Source organism: Globicephala melas, chromosome 7 (assembly GCF_963455315.2).
Source record: "Globicephala melas chromosome 7, mGloMel1.2, whole genome shotgun sequence".
Classification (NCBI taxonomy): domain Eukaryota; kingdom Metazoa; phylum Chordata; class Mammalia; order Artiodactyla; family Delphinidae; genus Globicephala; species Globicephala melas.
The window spans coordinates 65,652,073-65,674,132 of record NC_083320.1 but is presented as its reverse complement, the minus strand read 5'-3'; the positions used below and the strand labels follow the sequence as shown (position 1 = coordinate 65,674,132).

General features: G+C 36.3%; 1 protein-coding gene across 1 annotated transcript in view; it reads right to left on the bottom strand.

Annotated features, from left to right (window-relative positions):
• Positions 1 to 20,925, bottom strand: part of TTC21B (tetratricopeptide repeat domain 21B) — an 85,233-nt gene extending 64,308 nt beyond the window's left edge. The window contains exons 1-11 of the mRNA XM_030852552.2: positions 20,797 to 20,925; positions 15,937 to 16,066; positions 15,738 to 15,848; positions 12,672 to 12,838; positions 10,181 to 10,303; positions 7,038 to 7,195; positions 4,607 to 4,691; positions 3,402 to 3,500; positions 1,792 to 1,984; positions 1,259 to 1,356; positions 746 to 946 (exon numbers count right to left, since the gene is read on the bottom strand). Of these exons, the coding sequence (XP_030708412.1) occupies positions 746 to 946; positions 1,259 to 1,356; positions 1,792 to 1,984; positions 3,402 to 3,500; positions 4,607 to 4,691; positions 7,038 to 7,195; positions 10,181 to 10,303; positions 12,672 to 12,838; positions 15,738 to 15,848; positions 15,937 to 16,066; positions 20,797 to 20,817 (1,386 nt within the window). The 5' untranslated portion in view covers positions 20,818 to 20,925. The remainder of the gene's footprint in view (positions 1 to 745; positions 947 to 1,258; positions 1,357 to 1,791; positions 1,985 to 3,401; positions 3,501 to 4,606; positions 4,692 to 7,037; positions 7,196 to 10,180; positions 10,304 to 12,671; positions 12,839 to 15,737; positions 15,849 to 15,936; positions 16,067 to 20,796) is intronic.
• Positions 20,926 to 22,060: the final 1,135 nt, after the last annotated feature.

The window sequence follows — 22,060 nt, the reverse complement described above, 5'->3', positions numbered from 1 at the left end:
AAAAAGGAAGCTAGATGGACATCCAGAATTAGGGAGCAGAGAATCTCTTCTAAGTCTTGCAGTCCAAATCCATATTTGGAAGAGTGAGCTTAATGAGGCACTGATCAAATGAAAAACATCCTCAGGCTTACAACCAGCGTGCTCAAACTATGTCATGAAAAAAGAAATGGCTGGAAACCTGGAATTGTTTAGAGGAACATGAAAACTAATTTCCAAAATCTGAAGGTGTGTTTTATGAATGAGGAATGGTCCTTGCCTAGACTAAGTAGCTAGACTTGCTCCATGTCACTCCAGAGCAGAAGAAGGACCGATAAACGGGTGAATTTTGTAATATAAAGTGAAGTCTGACTTAACATAGGAAATACAGTCTAATAATCAGTTATACAATACGAACTGCATCTCTGAGTGCATCCAGAGATGGGGTGGGCACTTAATGAGGATGTTGTGGAGTAGATTCAAATACAAGGTGGGTGTCTGAATTAAATGACTTCTAATACTTTGTTTAAATTTAAGATTTTAAGATTTTATGAATTACAAATGAATGTTTGTAAACCAACACATTTATTAGTTGATAGTAGTCATTACTGTAAATAGTTTCATTAAAAATTATTTCACCTAATATAGATACAAATGCTTCCATTTTAAGATGCCGATTATAGTCTAACATGTAGAACATCATTTATTAGCATCTTTTATAAAACACCATGTAAATGCATCCTTGAAAATAAGTCCCAGAATTACTTACCTGCAATGGACAGAAATTCAGATATTCTGTAATAATTTCTAGCAAGAAATCAGGATTTAACTTCTCAAAATACTGTATGCCAAGAGGTAAATCTTCTAAGTGTGAAAAATGAGTGTCTAGGACATCATTTAACAAATTAATAACTTCTTCTTGTCGTTTATTTTTCTTCATAGCGAGAACTGCATGTAAATAGGTTAATTCCTGGAAAATAGGTAGTTTTCATTAATTACTCCATGCAGTTATAAAGCCATTTATTTCTACTTAGATTTCAAAAGTATATGAAGTGCTGTTTATGTACAGCATTTGTTCAAACTTAAATATTAGCTTGGATGGATTTTTAGAATCTTAAGTCTAATTATGCACGGAGGTAAATTAATAAATGTAATTACGTATTAAAATTAGTGTACAATAGTCCTCTAAAACCATTACTAAATATTAAGACATTAAAAATTTCATATTTTATAAATAGTAGCTAGGATCTACCATCTGATAAAATAAAATAAAATACTATACCGCCGATTTTCCAATAGACTGCTGAATTTCACTAAGGAATTCTAACTGCTGATCTGCCTCCTGTAGTTGCCCTTCTATTAATTGACATTGGATAAATCCTAAAAAAAAAAAGACAGAAATGGTAAAAATCCACATCATTTCACGCACGTACACTTCAAGCTAACACAAACAACATTAAACAAGATTTTTTTTGCCATAATACATCTAAGTTTTAGATTTAAAAACAAAGACAGAAAGAAGAAAAAGAGTGAAAGAAAAGAAAATGGGTAGCTTTGTACCCACAGAAAATCAGTTACTACGGTATTCATAATTTATGTGAATTATCTCATAAAAATCTATTCTCTTAAGATAGTATTTAAGAAGTAAAAATTTTATTCTTAAAGGTACATGATATTTTTTTCTGTTGTAGACAGTGGAGAACAGTTTAATTTTAGAAAACCATAAAATATGTCTTTTCTTCTTTAATGGCAGGTATGAAAAGCAATCATTACTTGCATCTGTATGAGAATCACTCATAGATATGGTTGTCATACCAATTAGTGCAGAGACACTGGTTTCATCTAGTGTCATGGCAGTCTTATACCACTTCAATGCCTCTTTAACTTTCCCCTGTAAAATCATTTGGTATCCAAGTTCTGTAGCAAATTCTGATTGCTGAGGAGTTAAACTAAAAGCTCTCTCTAGTAATGTTTGGGTTTTTTGAAGAATCAGTTGACTACGTCCACACTAAGAAGAAAAAAAAATTTAAGTTAGATTAAAACACTTCTACTCGGAAGAATTCATTTTTTCTAAATGTACATATAAATAATTTTTATTTCACAGATTCAGAATGTAGGAAGAATATAAAATAATTTCATAAAGAAAAATAAAACTACTCCATTTACTATCTAGACAGTGCAGCAAGAGTTCATATCCTATCAGAACTTAAACAACCTTATGAGTAATGCTTTTAAAAAACAGCTATCTTGAAAAGTTTACTGCTTCTAATGATGCTGCACAAGCAAAATTTTCAGAGCTCTTTTTTCAAACTGTCTCATGATTGTCCTATAATCAGAAAAGAAAATCATTACTTTAAGGTTTTATATATATTTATGTGTGTGTATATATACGTGTGTGTATATCTAGAGTAATATAGAGAAACATATATATATATATTTTATTGAATATATATATTTTTATTGAATCAAAAGCTAGGACAAGGATCTGCTTTACCCCTAAAGACAAGTATACCACCAGTGAGAACCACACCTTAGAATCTTTTTGAAAAAAAGCCTTCAAAAATATTTCAAGAAATGGCAATGCTGTCAGAATAAGTATATACTTTTTGAACATAACAAGTTTGAAGAGTTGTTACTTACTAAATTGTTTGATTTGTTGTAAAGTAATAAAAACCACGTGTCTAGCAGTAGGTAAATAAAAAAGGTAAATACCCCCCCTTAACTCAAACTTCCATAATAATGGGGCGGCGGGGCAGGGACAGTTCCTCTAAATTTCACGTGATCTGACAATCTTTGTTTTTAAATAAGAGAATTCAGTTTATTCATGTCATTTAACAATTAATATCCTTGATTATTTTCTTTCAAATTTATTTTAATAATTATTTTATTTACTGTGTCTCCTTTCCTTATTTATATTTTTCTAGTTTAGTTAACTTTTTAATCCTCTCATTTCTTGTAGTGATTTTAAAATTCTGCTGTATTTTTCCATTCCATTCCCAACTACCTTTTTACTGGGTGCTTGTAATAAAATCATTTCTTTATTATTATAAAAAAAATAAGATAGCAACCACTTCCCCCACCCAAATAGCCTATTACCCACTTTACAACGTTCAAAAAATAGTTTTAAAAACATAAAACAAAGAACAACCCTAGCCGTAAATCCTACGCTCTGATTCCATTTCCTTTGTCTGGAAGGCACTTCCCTATCCTTAAAGGATTCACGGGTACCACTTCCTCCATGATACCTCCATGATGGCTTCTGATAGCTGGAAACTGTATCTCTTCTGAACTACCTTAAGAATGTATCACATATTTATAGACACATCACATTTTCACTCTAGGTCATGTGCTTTTTGGTGCCTCAACATTTGTGACTAATTTTATATTTCCAGCTACAAATAACAGAGCTCTGTTGGCACTCTTACAGTTCTGCTGAAGGCTATTGTGATATTATAAAAAAGTTGAGCATTCTGTGGTTCCATGGCATCTAGTGCATTTCCTAAGTTTTCCAGCTTGGTGGCAGCCTAAAACAAAAAGTATTCAGTATTATTTAAAAATAAACTAAGAATAAAAGAACATAATACATGACATGTACACTAATAAATATTATTATTAATATTTAAAAAGATCTTTGCTTTTATAAAGTCCCCTTCTTCCAATGAAATCTTATACGTTGCAAGAGGATAAAAGGCCCTTTTCTAAAAAGTTGAATAATTATAAATAAATAACTGCATTTTAAAATGTGTTTCCTTAATAATTGTTATTGAATGGAAACCTTTGGGTTTCCTAAGGGTGGGTAAAGATACCCATAATATTCAATTAACTATACATGCCAAGCTCCCTCTCCAATAATTAATTCATAACACACGAGATATGAATGATAACATATTTACAAACATTACTATAATATGAGATCAGTCCTTGGATTACCTATATATCCTGGTTTATATTTAAAATATTTTCTAGAACAGAAAAATCAGATACTTGACATAAATAATTTCAACGCCTGAAAAATTTACTGAAGAGTTGCTCCTCTAAGATTCTTCTAGTATTTACTGAAGTATTTACTAGGTACTATCATATTATCCAATTTAACCAGACTAAATACCAGTCTAAATCTATCACTTGTTATAATACTATTTACTTCAGATTGGATTTTGGCATTCCATAATCTAGTATACAGTCAATGTGTTCACTAGCAGAGAAAACATGTGCCTTATAAGGTCCAATGGGATTTCATCCTAAGCCCATTTAACTTATGCAAACTCAATAAAATGGTAAAAGTACTGTGAATTATATTTTGTGTATGTTCTCTTCCATACCCAGCATCACTTGTTACATTAATCATATATATTACTGCACATGAGTTTTACATAGAAACAGCACGTGCTGTAGTTAATAATTTTAAAAGTTTTCATAGGTAATTTTAACTATATGATATTTTTGCTTTACTAGGTGATTTAACAAACCCACCTCTTTGTTAAGGTATATTTCTAGGAATCAACTAAAAACTACCATGTCATACATTCTAAAACAGCACTTCAAGGCACTTTTGTATGTGCATGTGTGTATGTAACTAAATACATATTTAGTATAGAAAACATAAATATAATAGTACAATACAACTTACCTTCTCTATATCCCCCTCCCTACACAAATAGTAAAGGGCCATCATTCTTAGTGCTTCCACATTTTGATTATCTTGCAGCATTAACCTGCAAAAAAAATTTCAGTTAATGTCATGTATTTTTATTTGATGCCTTGAAAACTTGGTTTGCTTATTATTCCACTGCTTAAATAAGTAATTTTAATTAGTAAAGTGACATCTCCTTTATGAAAATTATCAATCTCATTATTTAAACCCCAAAGAATCTCTGGATCTTAATTTTGATATGTTTACAAAAGATATGAATACATTCTACCATACTCAACAGTGTATTAAAAGAATAATTCACCCTGACCACACAGATTTATTACAAGAATTCCAGGAATGTAAAGATGGGCTGAATATCAAAAACTCTATTAATGGAATTCACAACATTAAAATAGATCCAATGTGGTAAAAATAAATTAGAAAATGTTATTAAAAAATCCTTTTAATAATAGGAACAAAAACAAAACTTAGTAAGAAATATGCAAAATCCCTCATTTGGGAAACCATCCTTCAGAAATACTCCTATATGTGTATAGAGGTGTGTGTGTGTGTGTGTGTGTGTGTGTGTGTGTGTGTGTGTGTGTGTGTGTGTGTGTGTGTGTGTGTGTGTGTGTGTGTGTTCACTGCAATATTTAGAACAGCAAAAAATTAGAAACATGCCTACCAATGGAGAAAGATAAAATAAACTATATGTTCACTTTATAGATGCTATTCATTGTTAATAAACATAAAAGGGTATCCATGAAATACTAAGTTAAAGAAAAATCAAGTTTAAAAGCTATACAACAAGTCTATTTTTCATTTTTTAAATGCCCCCCAAGATATATGCATATATTTATACATTATGTGGATACCTCCCACTCCCACCCACCCCCACAGTGCCTAGAGAGGAAATCTGGAAAAATATAAACATCAGAAAGTTACTTAGACCCAAATTGTGGTCTCCAAATACCATTTCTCAGTAAAAGGAATTAGATTGCCCTGGACCATGGCTGATACCTGAACAGGGCAGTAAATACACAAAATAACCCTGGTGTATCTTGTCATACCAAATAGTAAGGAAACTATCAAAGACTACTAGGGTCATGTCAAAAAAGACTCAAGAACTAACTTGAAGAAGCTACTAATGGCCAAAGATAACTCAATCTGAGCAATTATAATAACCAAAATGGTTAGAAACACTCAAGTTTAATCCATGTCATATAAACAAACAAACCCAAACCACTATCAATCATCAATGGAGAATGCTAGGGATGCTAGAGGCCTTTTTTGTTTCTGAAACCTGGAAATAAGGGAAAAGACTCAAGCATTTATCCAACTTTTCTTACATGAAACTATAACACTAGATAACCAATCAGCAGGCTGGAAGTTTTTCTTTATAGGAGGATTCTAGCTAAGAAATGCAGAAAGAATGGCATAACCATACTGTAATCCTAAACCAAGTACCCAGGTATTGAGCTCGAATTGCTGCTAATACCACAAAAAAGAGAGACAAGCCTAGATTATGTCTCTTTGATGGAAGAACACATCAGCACTTATGAATTAACTGCCAAACAAAGAAACAGTGAATGTGAATCTAACCAAGTCTCTAGATCCATCACCAGTTTATTAGAAATACTGAGGATACGCAATAAGCTACACAGTTATGGCATACAATCAATACAATTCATATCATTCAAAACCTGCAGGATAAAAATACTGGTTTCTTTAACTTACTTATTAGCAAGAACAAAAAGAGGAGGGTGTTGTTGGGGAGAAAGAGGAACAAAGCAGGAAGGGAAGAAGGGAGAGAGGGAACCCTCCAATGCCTTCACACTTAAGAAAACCCAAAATCTTTACCGTGACCAACAAGACCCTGTGCTCTGACGTCACCGCCTAGTCATCTTGCTCCTTCCCATCCTTAACCATATGACACGTACTCTTGCCTCAAGGTCTCTGCACTTGCATTTGCTTCTTACTGCAGTCTTCCCCAGGATGTCTGCAAGCTGGCTCCCTCTGTCAAATGCCATCTTCTCACAGGCCTTCCCTGCCAACCCATAAAATTGAAGCCCCTCCCCCTGGTCCCTAGTTCACTTTCCGGCTTTATTTTTTCTCCATTGCACTTATAACTTTTTAACATACTACATAATTTCTTACTTGTTCTGTTTATTATATAAGCTTCATGAGGTCAGGGATATTTGTCTTTCTGCATATAAGAGTGTTTTAGAATAGCTACCCAGATATTTATGTAAATCTATAAATTCAGCCTTTAAAAACAATGCAAAGTTAAGGTTTTCCTCAATTCTATATTGTTTGAAAAACTCAAATTAAAAAAACCTTATAAGAAAAAAATGCACATAGATTTTCGTTTTTCTCAAAATTACAACCAGATCCAAAGATATTTGTGACATCTTTTTTTATACTTAACCTCTGTGCTGTCTCAATCGTCTGGTCCCAATCCTGCAAGGCTAGTTGTAGTTTCATTTTCTTTACAAAAGCAGGAAGGAAACTTGGAAAGTTCATGATTATCTGGTTCACAGTCTCCAGAGCACCTGAATAATTCTGGCGCATCTCAAGGCACTGTGCCTAATGGGAGAAAAAAGAAAAAAGTGACATCAAAACTGTGATCATATATACTAAGGTTCTCACAGCAGTTACCCTGGAAGAGGTAGAATTCTAGTGTTTAACATTTTTTATATTTTTATTTTCTGACCTTTCTGTAAGAAATAGTTTTATAATCAGAAAAACAAAATAAGTTTTAATCAAACAAAATTTTAAAACATCACAGAATAAAAATATTTTACATTATAAGTGACTGTTTTAAAATCCACTTTTGGGGCTTCCCTGGTGGCGCAGTGGTTGGGAGTCCGCCTGCCGATGCAGGGGACGCGGGTTCATGCTGCGGTCGGGGGGGGGTATCCCACGTGCCGCGGAGCGGCTGGGCCCGTGGACCGTGGCCGCTTGGCCTGAGCTCCACGGCGGGAGAGGCCGCAGCAGTGAGGGGCCAGCGTGCCGCAAAAAAAAGAAAAAAAAAATTCACTTTTAAATAACTGAGAAATATAACTACAGGATGAAAATTCTGAAATATTTTTAGAAACATCATAAGGAATGCTTCTATTTATAACAGAAAAATTACCTTTTAGAATGAAATATTTCCAGGATATTTGCAAGTAGCATTTAAAACTAATAGATATTGTATCTTTTTTTATTGATATTGTATCTTTTTTTAAAAATTACTTTCAGCCTAAAGAAGATAAGATTTTAAAGAATCAGCAAAATAAAGTACAAAACTACCTCAATATTTTCACTCCTATGAATTATCTTAAGGACATAAATGGATAAGACCAAAAAGAAGCATATTTATGGCAGAACTATTTATAATAGAAAAAATTAAAATAACCGGAAATGGCCACCTAGGATTAAATGATAGCATATTTACTTAATAAAATTTTAGGTGGCCATTAAAACTCATTATGTTAATTTGTAGATCGATATTTACTGACACGAAGAGATGTCATTTACAATATAATAGTTTAGCTGGTTATCTCCAATGGTGATATTTATTTTTAATTCAGATATTACTGTATTCTAAAATTTTTCTACAATGTACATGTATTACTTTCATAGTCAGAAAATATAAATCTATAAATATAGTAAGTGCTTTAAGAACAGATGATGAGGCATATTTATCATATGTCAGATTTTTAAAAATGTGTTTCTGAATATCCTTTAGGAATGAATTTAGTCCTAGAATATCTCAGTTCAAAATGAACATCCAGCCTCAACAGATGTACAGTGAAACTGCAATATATTCCTGAAATCAGTTTGAGATTATGTTCCCATATAATTAAAGGAAAGTATGAGAACCATCCAAAGATGCCACTATGTCAAAATAAATTATTATTTAAATTTCTCAATAGTGGACAATAGCAAAAAAGATTAATGCAGATAATTTTTAAAAATATATATGCCTTTGCAATCTGCCTAAATAGCTAGTAACGTAAAGTAACAAAATCATGCAAATAGACCACATCTAATACTTCCTTAGACCATCACCTCCCATATAAATGCAACATACTATATTAAATGAAACTAAATTTGCTATATAATTGGTTCGTATCATTCCTAGCTGGAATTCAACTAATGCAAGCCTCTTGCTGAATGAACTGAAAAATAAATACATAATTGGAATGGGTTATATCAGAAAAAGAATTTAAACCAGTCTAAAGTATTAGAGGAAAAAGGTAAATCCTTCCTAAGCTGCTTATATTGACACTTGAAATAGCCCTACCTTAGATTACCTACTAGCTTTTCTTTAAGGCATAGAGGGGAGCAGAAATAATCAAGAAAAACTTCTTTAAAAATTTGCTAAATTCCCATAACCTCTAGCAGTGCCATTAGGCAAAACCTGAGTCCAAGCAGCACGAATACTAGCTGTACTGGTGGCAAACATCTGAACAAGCTCACTAGCCAGGGTAATTGACAAGAGCAATATGGGGACACTGGCAATAGCCAAGACACCAATAATCCTCTCTTTCCTTTTTATCCCCCCACACCAGATTACTGCTAATTTAACAGACTGTTTTCCTAATATAAATTTAATTCTTTTTGCTGAAATAAAAAATGATCTTTTTTTAATTTAAGGCATTCAGATGGCATCCATGGAATTGAAGAAAAAGTCCAAATTAAACATTTCTACCCACCAGTGATTTCTAATGACACTGCCACTTGGTCACCCCTCTCAATCTAAGTTAGATCATGTTATTTCTCTTTTCATTGGCTGCCCATCTATCTGGTTCAAAGCAAAAGCCAAAGGCTTTACAGAATCAGCCAGTCTCTCCTCATTCCCTCCCGCCACGCCCACCTGCCCTGACACTCACCTTCTCTCCCTCTAGCCTTCACTTTTCTCCCCTTCACTCATTCTGCTTTAGTCTTCAGGCCTCCTAGCAATGCCTTCAACATGCTTAATGTATACGAACTCTCTACTCCCCTCTTTGTAATGCATGCTCTCCCCAGGTGCCCACAGGGCTTTAACCCTCACCTCCTACATGTCTTTGCTCAAATGTCACTTTCTCTGACCATTTAAAACTGCAAGTTCATACCCCAGTTGTACTTCTCCTTCTTTCCTTGCTTTATTTTTCCATTATACTTACCACCTTCTAATATACCATACAATTCACTTACTTTTGTTGTCTGTCTCCACCAGTAGAACATAAGCTCCATAAAAGCAAGGTTTTATTTTGCTTAGGGTAACCCTAGTATGTAGAGTGATGCCTCACACATATTAGATACATCATAGATGTTTGGTGAGTAAATAATATAGGAACCACCACAACTGCCAACAGCAACAATAAAAACAATTAAAACGGATCCAGGATTCAGGAATTTGGCAGGGAGTACTTTTCTCTAGCTTACGTTCATCGTCCCATACAAATGCAAGTCCCTCCTGCAGTTGAGAGTTGATAAAAGTAACATAAAACCTATCTTTTTGAGCTACTTGGTTTTGTTGGGTTTCATATATATTACAAATAAATTTTAAAACATCATTTTATTAATCTGACACCAACTCACCTTACCCAGCAGAGCAAAAATATCATTTCCATCTTGTAATCCCTCTTCAAAATACCTTAGTGCTTTTTTAGTGTAAGGTTCTTTTCCTCTTGTAATATCAAGCCATGCTCTCAAAACCTGTCCCTGTAAAATGAATAATTCTAATATTTTCATTTTTTTGGAAATGAAAGAAATAAATGTTGATGAAGAAGTTAAGCTAAGCATCATTCTTATTTGTAATTAGTAACAAAAATCAGTCTATCAAATAATGTTATGAAAAATAAGACTGCAATAAAATCACTTTTAAACCCTTGCTAGCCTACAGTCTTGGAACTATTATGAATTTCAGCCTTTAAGATTACTACTGTGGTTAATATTAAGAAGCTTGTAAAATATTCCCTTAGTACTAAATAACCAATATTCTTACATGGGGCTTTGCTAATAAATTACTAATAACTACTAAACATGTAATTCAATACATAAATAAGAATTTGTTACCTCTTTTTGGGGAAATAGACCAAATGAACTAAGATGGGAAAAAAGAAGTGCTTTGCTTCACATTTATTAAAAATTAAGATAATTTGGCAACTATCTCAATCTTTTTGACTAGTCCAGTGAGCTTCAAATGAAAGGATAAAATGGCCTCAGAAATTAAAAAATGAAGAAACCATGAATGTTTACCTTCAGAAATGTTAGTGAGCCAACGGACAGTAAGGTTTATAGGATTAGAAAGAAGATGAATACACGTTGATTATTTTTCTTTTTAATGCCAAATAAAAAATTACGAAATCTGCTCATCTGTCAAAAAATTTCTAGGTTAATTAACAAACCTTATAAATCTTTAACTAAGATCATATTTACTTCCCTATATTTCACCTGAAAAGACAGGTAAGAATACCTAAACAGGGCTTCCCTGGTGGCGCAGTGGTTGGGAGTCTGCCTGCCGATGCGGGGGATGTGGGTTCATGCCCCGGTCCGGGAAGATCCCACATGCCACGGAGCGGCTGGGCCCGTGAGCCATGGCCGCTGAGCCTGCGCGTCCGGAGCCTGTGCTCCGCAACGGGAGAGGCCACAACAGTGAGAGGCCCGCGTACCGCAAAAAAAAAAAAAAAAGAATACCTAAACAATTTTATTTCTACTCATTAGATCACTGTACTTTCTTGAATCATTTCAACTGTGTGGATGATTCCCAACCTCTATTTCTAGTCCAATACCTTTTCTAATTTTTTCTCTTCTTTTTCTAGAAGCTCATCTACTGTCTCCATCTCACTGTTCTGTCAGAGCCTGAAATATAGAATGTCTAAAACCAAACACATCACCTCCCTCCAAGATTACCTTCTCATCCCAAAGTATTTTCTAGTCACATTAACTGGTCTCTGAATTGTCCAGGCTTAAAACCTCAGAGACATCCTTGATATCCGACACCTCAATATCTTTCCCCCCAATATTTATAATAAGTTGAAAAGTCCTGTGGGTATTTGATAATTCTCAAATTCTCACCTGAATTTGATAAACTGAATAGTATTTTAGCGTAGGCCCTTAAAGCCTTCTGCCAGAAAGTACTATCTTTGGGGGCCTGCATTCTGGTTTCTTCCCAGGTCAGTTCATCCTATAAACCTTTGCTAAATTCACCTTCTGAATTTGCACTTTAATAACATCACTGACATGATTAAAACTCTTCAATGACCCTCAGTGCATATCAAATTAGATACAAGTATTTGTACCTAGCCATCAAGATCCTTCAATTTGTCCCAACCCACTTTTCCAACCTTTTCTTCCACCCTCTTCTTCTCTGTACCCTGTATTCCCATCAGGTGTAAGGTTCTCACTGTACCCAGACCTACATGTCTCCTTGTTCTTCTCCTTTCTATTATCTCCCACCTTGGGAGTACCTACTTCCCTTTTCCATAATCTTTGCCTGTGGAAACTGTATCCATCTTTCAGGTTTTAGCTCAAATGCTACTTCCTTCAAGAAATTCTTCTTCATTCGCCTAACAGTTATCGATGTGATCTCTCCTTGAGTACATAAAATAGTGCCTAGCACGAAGTAAATGATCAATAAATGTTAACTATTATTTTCCTGCACATTTTAATCACACTTCTCTCATTCCATTTGTCAATTTTCTCACAATGTTAATTGGGTGTGTGCTCTATAACACTGCTAGATGATCCATTGATGAAAGTAAAGTTTATGTATTTTTTATCTTTCTATTATTAACAGTGCAAATAATGGTGCCTTGTACCTAGAGCAGTTCAATAAGGAGAGTGGGAGGGAAGGAAGGAGAAAGAAAAGGAGGGAAGGGAGGGAAGGAACCAGGGAGGGCTCTTGTCAAGAGTTAATAAATAACATTAAAAAAAAACAAGCTTAGAGAACCAATTTTATAAAATAATAAAATATTAAAATAAGGCTGTTATTTATAAAATGAGAATAGAGTGGGCAATAACAAAGCTTTTATATAAATAACATAAGCTTCCTTTAATGTTAGTATTTCAAAATAAGAAAACCAGCTACCTCTTTACTACCATTTGACATTTTGATCATTCGGTCAACATATTCTCTCGCCTTATCGTGACGACCAATGTGCCACAAAAATAAGCCTGCATGGTACAAAGCTTTTGGTCCAGCTCCTTTACGCTGCTCCTTCACTCTGGCATCTGATTCCTGAATAGCTTCTCTATCTGGGAGAAGGAAAAAAAGACATTAAGTGAAAATTAAATTCTAGATTTAGAGTTTATAATAGGTCAGATAACTAACAGCAGAGAATACAGTTCTTCCCTCTACAGCAGCACTAATACAAATAAAATGCAAGCCACATATGTAATTTAAAATTTCCTAGTAGCCACATCAAGGAAGTAGAAACAAGTAAAATTCACTTTAATAATATATTTTATTTAACCCAATATATCTAAATTATCATTTCAACACATAATTGATTTGAAAATTATTAAGAAGATACTTTTCTTTTTTTTCGTCTTACTAAATCTTTAAAATCTGGTATGCACTTTACACAAAGCACATCTCAATTAAGATGCGAAATTTTCTTCAGCAAATCTTTATAGTGAGATTTCATAAAATTTATTTTGGAAAAAGCAGAATCATATACTTGTTCTAAACATAATTTTTCTAACTGAATCAAGCATCAGTTTTAAATTTTAAAGTAAATTAATTAGAATTAAAATTTAAAACTCATGTCCTCAAACGAGACACATTTCATGTGCTCTACAGCCACCTGTGGCTAATGACCACTGTGACCACACTACAGTTCTATAGTTCATGTCATTCTCAAGACATAAAGGCTATATATGCAAATATTTTTTTAAATACTAAGATGAAAAAGTTGGCAATGATTCTAAAATGAGACAATTATTAGGGGCAAATTCAGAACTAAGAGTCAAATTACCCTACTTCCTAATCCAATTCTACAATATATGTCCAAGCCAGGCTGCTGTCACAGGTTAATGAAAGGTAGTATAATTACTACTTGTATAGTTAATACTGACTGCTCCCTTAAAAAGATGGTCTACGCCTAGAACTCTAATCACTTCTATTTAATCTGTTATGTAAATGCTTGGGACACAAATGTCAGTTAGATCCAAATCCCAGGTCGAATCAAAATGTGGATCAGCTAGCCAATAGAAAGAAGAAATGTCAAAGTTGAGGACTGAGATTCTAACAGACTACCTTTCTGGTAATGGCTACCAAGAAAAGGTACGTGACTCCTCCTTTTAACTCTAAGGATACAAATTTAAATTTAAATGTGGAATTACCAAGGTACAACTTTACGAGTTTAGGAAACAAAATTGTACTCTGGAGGGCTAGAGATTGCTTGGCAAGGGACCCCTTCCGCCCTGCCTACAAGCACACCCACTGCAACACCTTCAGAAGTTCTCACTAAATAGGCATGATACAGAAACAGAACTTATGAGGCAGGAGCAGGCATTGTACCTTCCTGCCCAGATTTCCGTCAAGTCCCCTAGTGGGGCATCAGCTAGCTGTGATAGTCTGCATAAAACTAGTTCTTTCCAGATATCAGCTCAAGTTCTTAATGCATCACAGCCCTTTAATAAACAGGGCTTACATTAGCATTCAGGAAGAATGTACGAGAACAATGTAGGCTCTTCCTAGGCGAGACAGACAGACATCTGGGCCTCTCCTGAACTCAAGCGCACTCAGCATTATTATGGAGGAAAGTCAAGTGACTGACTACTCAGGTGTCTCTAAACAATCCCGGAAATCACATTCTCTAACAGAACCAGTACTCTTGGGAGTAACCAATTAAATAAAAACTTGATTCTAGGAAGAAAACAGTTTGTTAATTTCTCTTTTTTTTTTTTTTTTTAAGGCTTACTGACTACAGCTCTCCTACACCAATTCTCTGCTCCAGCTACACACACCCCTGCTGGAACATAAAGGAAGGGGATCCAGAGATGAACCTAATCCTGAACCACTTCCACATATTTGCCCATCGAGTTCTCCTGTCTGAGAAGATCAAGTCCCCATTTCCACAGTCTTCCCAGCCTACTCCTATGGATAAACAGTACATGCCATTTCCCCGCACTTTCTTAAAAGTTTTAGAAAGCATTTAGTCGTAGATTTGTTTATGAACTAAACATATTAGTGTTTTAAGTAACTTTTTATTTATTTGTACAAGTATATGTGGGTGAAGGATGTAAGTGATACTTTGCTTAAGAAAAAACTGTTTCTTAATATTTAAAAAACTTTATGACATTTGGTAATTGTTTAATTATTTGAAATAAGATCTATTTTTACAATGCTATTAGCTGTTACTGGATATATATGGATGAATACAATACAATTTCTTTTTTATTACCTAGAATTCCAATACTGTTCTGCCTCAGCCATTAAGATATGCTATGTATTAAGACAGTTCACACAATTTTAATTGCTGGTTTATGTATAAAGTTCCTTCTTTAACTTAATCATATTTCCCAACCTACTACTGGATAAAAATTTACTGAATGTCTTCCAAAGAGCTAGCCCCCCTGGGGGATGTAAAGGCTTTTAAGAAGCTCAAGATATAGTAGAAGAGAGAAACTGCATGTAGCTGTATATGCACAAAACAAGTTGTAAAGTTGGCTGCTACAGAGTAATTTATGTATATACCTGTTTTGAGCTGTCCTTTCTTGGTTTAACCATTGCTAATATTTATTCACCTTTACATTAATTCAAACAATCCCTACATACTAATGAAACTTCTGCCATAGGATATAAGGAATATGAAAGCAACAGAAGACCCATATTTCTCTTGCTTGATAAACTTAGTCTTGTCAGGAAGATAAAACAACTATGACAAATAGTATCTATTTGTATCATATGAAAGCAATATGTATCATATGAAAGCAATAGTATCATATGAAAGCAATATGAAAGCAGAAGACCCATATTTCTCATGCTTGATAAACTTAGTCTTGTCAGGAAGATAAAACAACTATGACAAATAGTGTCTACAGGTAATACATAATACAGTATGATTAGACTGAATGTTAAGGTAACTGAGAAAAATCAAAATGAATTGAGTAGAAAAAACTGTCTAAGCATTGTACTTAAATACTATACCTGGATTGGGACTCATTTTATGAGTGTATATCAGTGCAATTAGAGAACAAAGTGATACATCTTGTTTATTTTTAATAGCCTCAAATTCTCGAAGAGCTTCTTGAGTTTTACCTGAAAATCAAAATTACGAAGTGAAAATTGTTCTTTGTGCAAAACAAGAATTTAAAACTTATGGAAATGTTTAATAATTAGCACATACCTTCCATTAATGTACCATAGGCATAATAAAACCTGAAGACGGGATCACTGCCATACCTCTTAGTTCCCTCACTGGCAGCAAGTAACACATGATGGAAATATCTCTCTTGACAATAGTAATTAATCAAAGTCTAAGAGGAAATAAAGACTAAATGTTAAAAGAGATTCTGATGTTCTGAAATACTCTAAGCAGATATTAACCTAAGATCTTGAGTAATCTAAAACTTCGATAACGTATTTTTTTCTTCCAACTTCCTTAAATACTGTTAAAGGCTAGCACTGAAGGAATGTAGAACACAGTGAACACAAAATTATTGAAATAACTCAATGTTGTCTAATAATTTCAATCTTTTTTTCCTAAACTATTTCTTAACAATACTGAAGTCAGGGTATTTTCACCTCTTTCCTTTCCTCACATTTTCTTAAGGTTTTAGAAAATGGGAAAGCAGACAAAAAGCAGGAATTAAAAAAAAAAAAAAGACAGGAGGCTCCCACTGCCAGACCAGATCTATTTTAAAAACAAAAACCCTTCTATTTTGTTTTTATAGCATCACAAAGTAATGACCAATTAAACTCAGCAATTGACTGTCAAAGGTTATCTTGTTTTCTGAGTTCCACAACAAATAACTGTCAGTAAAACAAAGGATCTATTTTTTAATGGAAATCACTATCATTAGGCTTTTCTCAAAATTATATTATTTATACATGAAGCAGAAAACTAGTATCAGGAGATACAAAGTTCTGATTAATTGGATCTCCGCTTTTCACCATTTTTCTCAGGATCACGTCTAAGGCTTAGTTGCTAACCTAATCAAAGAGGGAAGCCATATTCACCATCACCGTGATATACCTGATTCACTCCCACAAACCAATTCGGGCCATCCCATACCTCCCTAGTCTGACTCTTCAGCTGGTTCAGCAGGAGCAAGAAATATAGATGAAGCACTGATTGACAGGATTAAAATGAGTGTCTGAACAGCTTTTTTTTTTTTTTTTTTTTTTTTTTACAGTCCATTGTTTCTGGAGGGCTACAGTCCATGTGCTTCTCTAGAACAGTCTGGCAAACATCCTCCGACTTTTACTCTGCTTCCCTCCTGTGGTTACTGTTCTCCAGTCCCTTCTCAGCCACTGTTTCTTCAAAGTGTGATCTGGACACCAATTCCAAGACCCCCGCAGCACACCTCAGGAAAGTGCAGTTTTCCTCCAGAGCCCTTTCCCTAGGGTTGCAAATGACTTCTTAGTTTGCCACAACTAAGGACACTTTTAATATGATCTTACTTGACTTCTGTCCAGCGTTTAGTATCACTAAGCACCTATAACTCTCCTAAAAGGCAGTGGCATGGTATCATAAAAAGGACATGGATTTTAAGACCTGTTTTCAAATTTCCTGTCCATCTTACAGCCGCTCAGTTTTGCTCATTTGTAAAATGCTGGTAGTCATTTATAGGTCATTGTGAGGATTAATTGAGATACCATACTGTAAAACTCCTATTCCAAAAAAAAAAAAAAGCTCCTCCAAACCCCAAATGTTGATGATATAAAAAAAAAAAAAACACGTGTCCAGCCAAGACTTCTCATCGCAGCTCCCGATTCCTATTTCAATTTCCCCAAAACCCAAGCCAGACATCGGGTCAGGAATCCTCTCTTCCTGTTTGCACAGTCCCCATAAGTCTAACCAGTCAGTAGGTTCTTCTGTTGTTCTAGTCTGCTTCCCACTCCCTGCACCTATTTCCACTGCCTTGGTTCAGGTTAGGTTGTTGAATCCAACAAACATTTACTGACTGCTACGAGTGCCAAGCACTGGGCTAGGTACGGTGAACATGAAGATGAATAAGATATGATTCCTGTCCCAGAAAAGCTTAAAATTTTCAACTGAGACTAGAATCTAAAGACTATTTGAACCCACGTACCTACGGTCAATTAATCTTCCACAAAGGAGATAAGAATATACAATAGAGAAAAGACAGTCTCTTCAGCAAGTGATGCTGGGAAAGCTGGACAGCCGCATGTAAATCAATGAAGTTAGAACACATCCTCACACCATACACAAAAATAAACTCAAAATGGCTTAAAGACTTAAATATTAAGACATGACACCATAAAACTCCTAGAAGAGAGCATAAGGCAAAACATTCTCTTACAGAAATGTACCAATGTTTTATTACGTCAGTTTCCCAAGGTAATAGAATTAAAAGCAAAAATAAACAAATGGGACCTAATCAAACTTAAAAGCTTATGTACAGCAAAGGAAACCACAAACAAAATGAAAAAACCTATGGAGTGAGAGAAAATATCTGCAAATGATGTAACTGACAAGGGCTTAATTTTCAAAATATACAAACAGCTCAAACAACTCAGGAAAAGAAAAAAAAAAGCCCAACAACCCAATCAAAAAATGGGCAGAAGGGGCTTCCCTGGTGGCGCAGTGGTTGAGAGTCCGCCTGCCGATGCAGGGGACGCAGGTTCGTGCCCCGATCCGGGAGAATCCCACATGCCGTGGAGCGGCTGGGCCCGTAAGCCATGGCCACTGGGCCTGCGTGTCCGGAGCCTGTGCTCCACGGCGGGAGAGGCCACAGCAGTGAGAGGCCCGTGTATCACAAAAAAAAAAAAAAAAAAAAAAAAAGGGCAGAAGACCTAAATAGACACTTTTCGAAAGTAGACATACAGATGGCCAACATGCACATGAAAAGATGCTCAACATCGTTAATTTTTAGAGCAATGCAAATCAAAACTACAATGAGGTATCACCTCACACCGGTCAGAATGGCCATCGTTAAAAAATCTACAAATAACAAATGCTGGAGAGGGTGTGGAGAAAAGGGAACCCTCCTACACTGTCGGTGGGAATAAAATTGGTGCAGCCATTATGGAAAACCATATGGAGGTTCCTCAAAAAACTAAAAATAGAGTTGCCGTATGATCCCGCAATCCCACTCCTGGGCATATATCCGGAGAAAATTAAAAAAGATACATGCATCCCAATGTTCACAGCAGCACTATTTACAATAGCCAAGACATGTAAACAACCTAAATGTCTACTGACAGGTGAATGGATAAAGAAGATGTGTGGTGTGTGTGTACACACACACACACACACACACACACTGGAATACTATTCGGCCATAAAAACGAATGAAATAATGCCATTTGCATCAACATGGATGCAACTAGAAATTATCATACTAAGTGAAGTAAGAAAGAGAAATACCGTAGGATATCACTTATACGTGGAATCTAAAATATGACACAAATGAACTTATCTATGACACAAAAACAAACTAAGACACAGAGAAGAGACTGATGGTTGCCAAGGGGGAGGGGGGTGGGGGAGGGAGGGATTGGGAAATTGGGGTTAACAGATGCAAACTATTATATAGATAATGGATAAACAAGTTCCTACTGTATAGCACAGCGAGCTATATTCAAAATATTCAAATTTCAGTGTCCGTAAGTAAAGTTTTATTGGAACAAAGCCATGCTTAAGTATTGTCTACAGCTGCTTTCATGATACGATGGCAGATTCGATGCCACAGAGACCCTATGGCCCATAAAGCTTGAATATGTACCACCTGGCCCTTTAAAGTTTGCTGTTCTACTTAAGGCTTCTGTTCTAGAACGTTAAGTAGAACAGGGATTATTGGATAACAAGGTTAGAAGAAAGCTAGGGTCAAGAAGGGCCTCCTATTGAGTTGATCCTCTAAGAGATGAGGAGTTAAATCACAGTTTTTAGCACGAAAGCGTTTTTATTAAAAAGTTCATTTGGGTGGCAGTACAAAGGATAAATTTAAGGGGATGAAAATACTTAAGGGGATGAGGGAAGGCTTCACAGGAAGATCATGTAAAACTTCAGGCAAAAAAGCAAAAGACACTCCAGCACCCCCATCACCGCCAAACTGTCCTCCAACCACTCATCACCAGCTAACATGGTACGCATTGCATTTACCTGTTTACCGACTGACTCCCCCTCCTCAAATGTAGAAAGATTTGGGAGGGTTTTTCTTAGCTTTATTACTGCAGGGCTTATCATCTTCACGCTTAGAAGAGTGCCAGACACATGGGAGGCACTCAGTAAACATCTGTTGAATTAAGTTAATTAAGGTTTTCGCCAACATTAGATTATAAATTCACAGTCCCTGTGAAGGTGGGGACTGTTCCGTTCTGTTCATCACTATCTCCAGCTCCAGTGGACAGTGAGCCCTCCATCAATGTGTGTTGAACAAGGGAATCAGTGAACAAATGAATGGAGAAGATAATCATCCTAAAAAGTAACTTCTTTTACTTTCAAGTCTCATGTCTTTGTTTTCATATCATTTCTTACGTGGACCGTCATTAAATATTTGCTGAACGTATGCATCAGTGATAAACGGAGAAGACCATCACCTAAAATACTCCTCCATTTTCAAGCCTATGTCTTTAACTGATTTCGTATCATCTTTCCGTGCTCCTTTTACCGTCTCACGGGGGCAGCTGGCACTAGTTTGCTGTAAGTCCTTAAAAATTGCACCCGGGAGACGCACTAGGTGTCCTATGTTGACCAAACCTTCCAAGCAAACAGGGTACAAAAGTAAAAGTAAACACGACCAACAGGGTGGGAAAAGCACACTAACAGCAATTTGGAAAGCAGCGCGCGGGGAAGGCTGCCCAGACCTCAAGATTCCAAAGCAGGGCCCGCGGAGGGAGAGCAGGTGATGTAGGTTACAGGCCCGCACCCCAGGCGGGGGCACCTAGCCAGCCGGGGCGGCAGGTACCGCAGGGTAACAACGGCCTAGCCAGGTCGGCCCGCGAGCTCCCCACGCCCCCCGGCCCCTTGCCACCCCTGCCCCCCCCCACGGCAACACACGGCCAGCTCCTGCCGGCTCACCTTCAGCCCCTGCGAGTCCATGGCTTCCGAGGCCGAGACGCGTGCCTCCCGAGCGCGCGCCTGCCGAACCCCAGCAGAAGAGCAAAGGGCCTCAGGGTCTCGCAGCCCAGGCCCACACCAGCTTGGGCCGCGGCGGGAGGGGCGGGACGGGGCGGGGCCGCGCCGCCATTGGCTGCCGGCGGAGGGGGCGGGCCCTCGCGGCAGGGATTGCGGGGGTCGAGGCACGGGCGGGGACCCCGAGGGAGGGCGGCGGGTGGGGAAGGGGGAGCGACCCACCGGATGCTGGGAGAGGCAGAGGTCAAACAGCGAAAAGACCCTAGGGGCACCGTGGGTGGGCGGGCCTGAGGATTAGAAATTAAAGAATGAAGGAAATGGGGGAGGACGTAGGAAAAGGGCAAGTTTGTTTCCAATCTCCGGCTACAAAGAAAGACACCATTTTCTACACGTTTGTGTAGAGGCGGCTTCCCGCAATGCGGCTATTTAGAAGGCCTGACTTGCTCAGAGAAAAGCCTTGAACTTTCACATGTAGTGGTTGCATTACGGCCACAAGGTGGAGCAGAAAAATCACAAGTTCTTAACAGAAAGGGATGAGCTTCTTGCGCCCATCTTTGCAGGCAGTGCTGCAATCCCGTGTGTTTTGTTAGAAAGCACGTTAAATTAGTCTTTTTTTTCTTTTTACCAGCCCTGATAATGGGAGGAACCAAGGAAGTAAACCTATTTTTTCAGTTAAAAAAAATAATAACACTGCTGATTTTAAACTGAGAATAAAATTAATCCCTACGCAAACGTTTATGTTTGCACCGATCACGCAACTGTTAGTTGCTCGTAGATTTCTTCAGTTATTTAGTGAATTGAATTGAAATAGAATGAACAAAGAGATTTCCTATTTCTGCTTAAAGATATTTTTAAAATAAGATTTGAGGTTTAAGTAATCTTTGTGGAATCTTTTACATGGATCCCAAATTTCAATCCTAGTTCTAAGTATCTTACTTTAGTTGATGTGATTCATAGTTGCCTTAATCAGATTTTAAGTTTGTTAAGCAGTCAACGAACATTAACCTTTTCTCCATGCCAGTAGGTTAGGTAAAGACAATCTTGAGGGAAAGGGTGAGTATGACTACAGACTTCAGTGCTAGGCAATATTTCTCTCTGGTTTCCCTTAAAAGTGCATTCTACCCAGAGAGGCACATATTATTTTCATGAGATTGCTTTTGTTTGTTTCCATCATTCATAGTCAAGCTAAATGTTTGTGATAATGGACAGC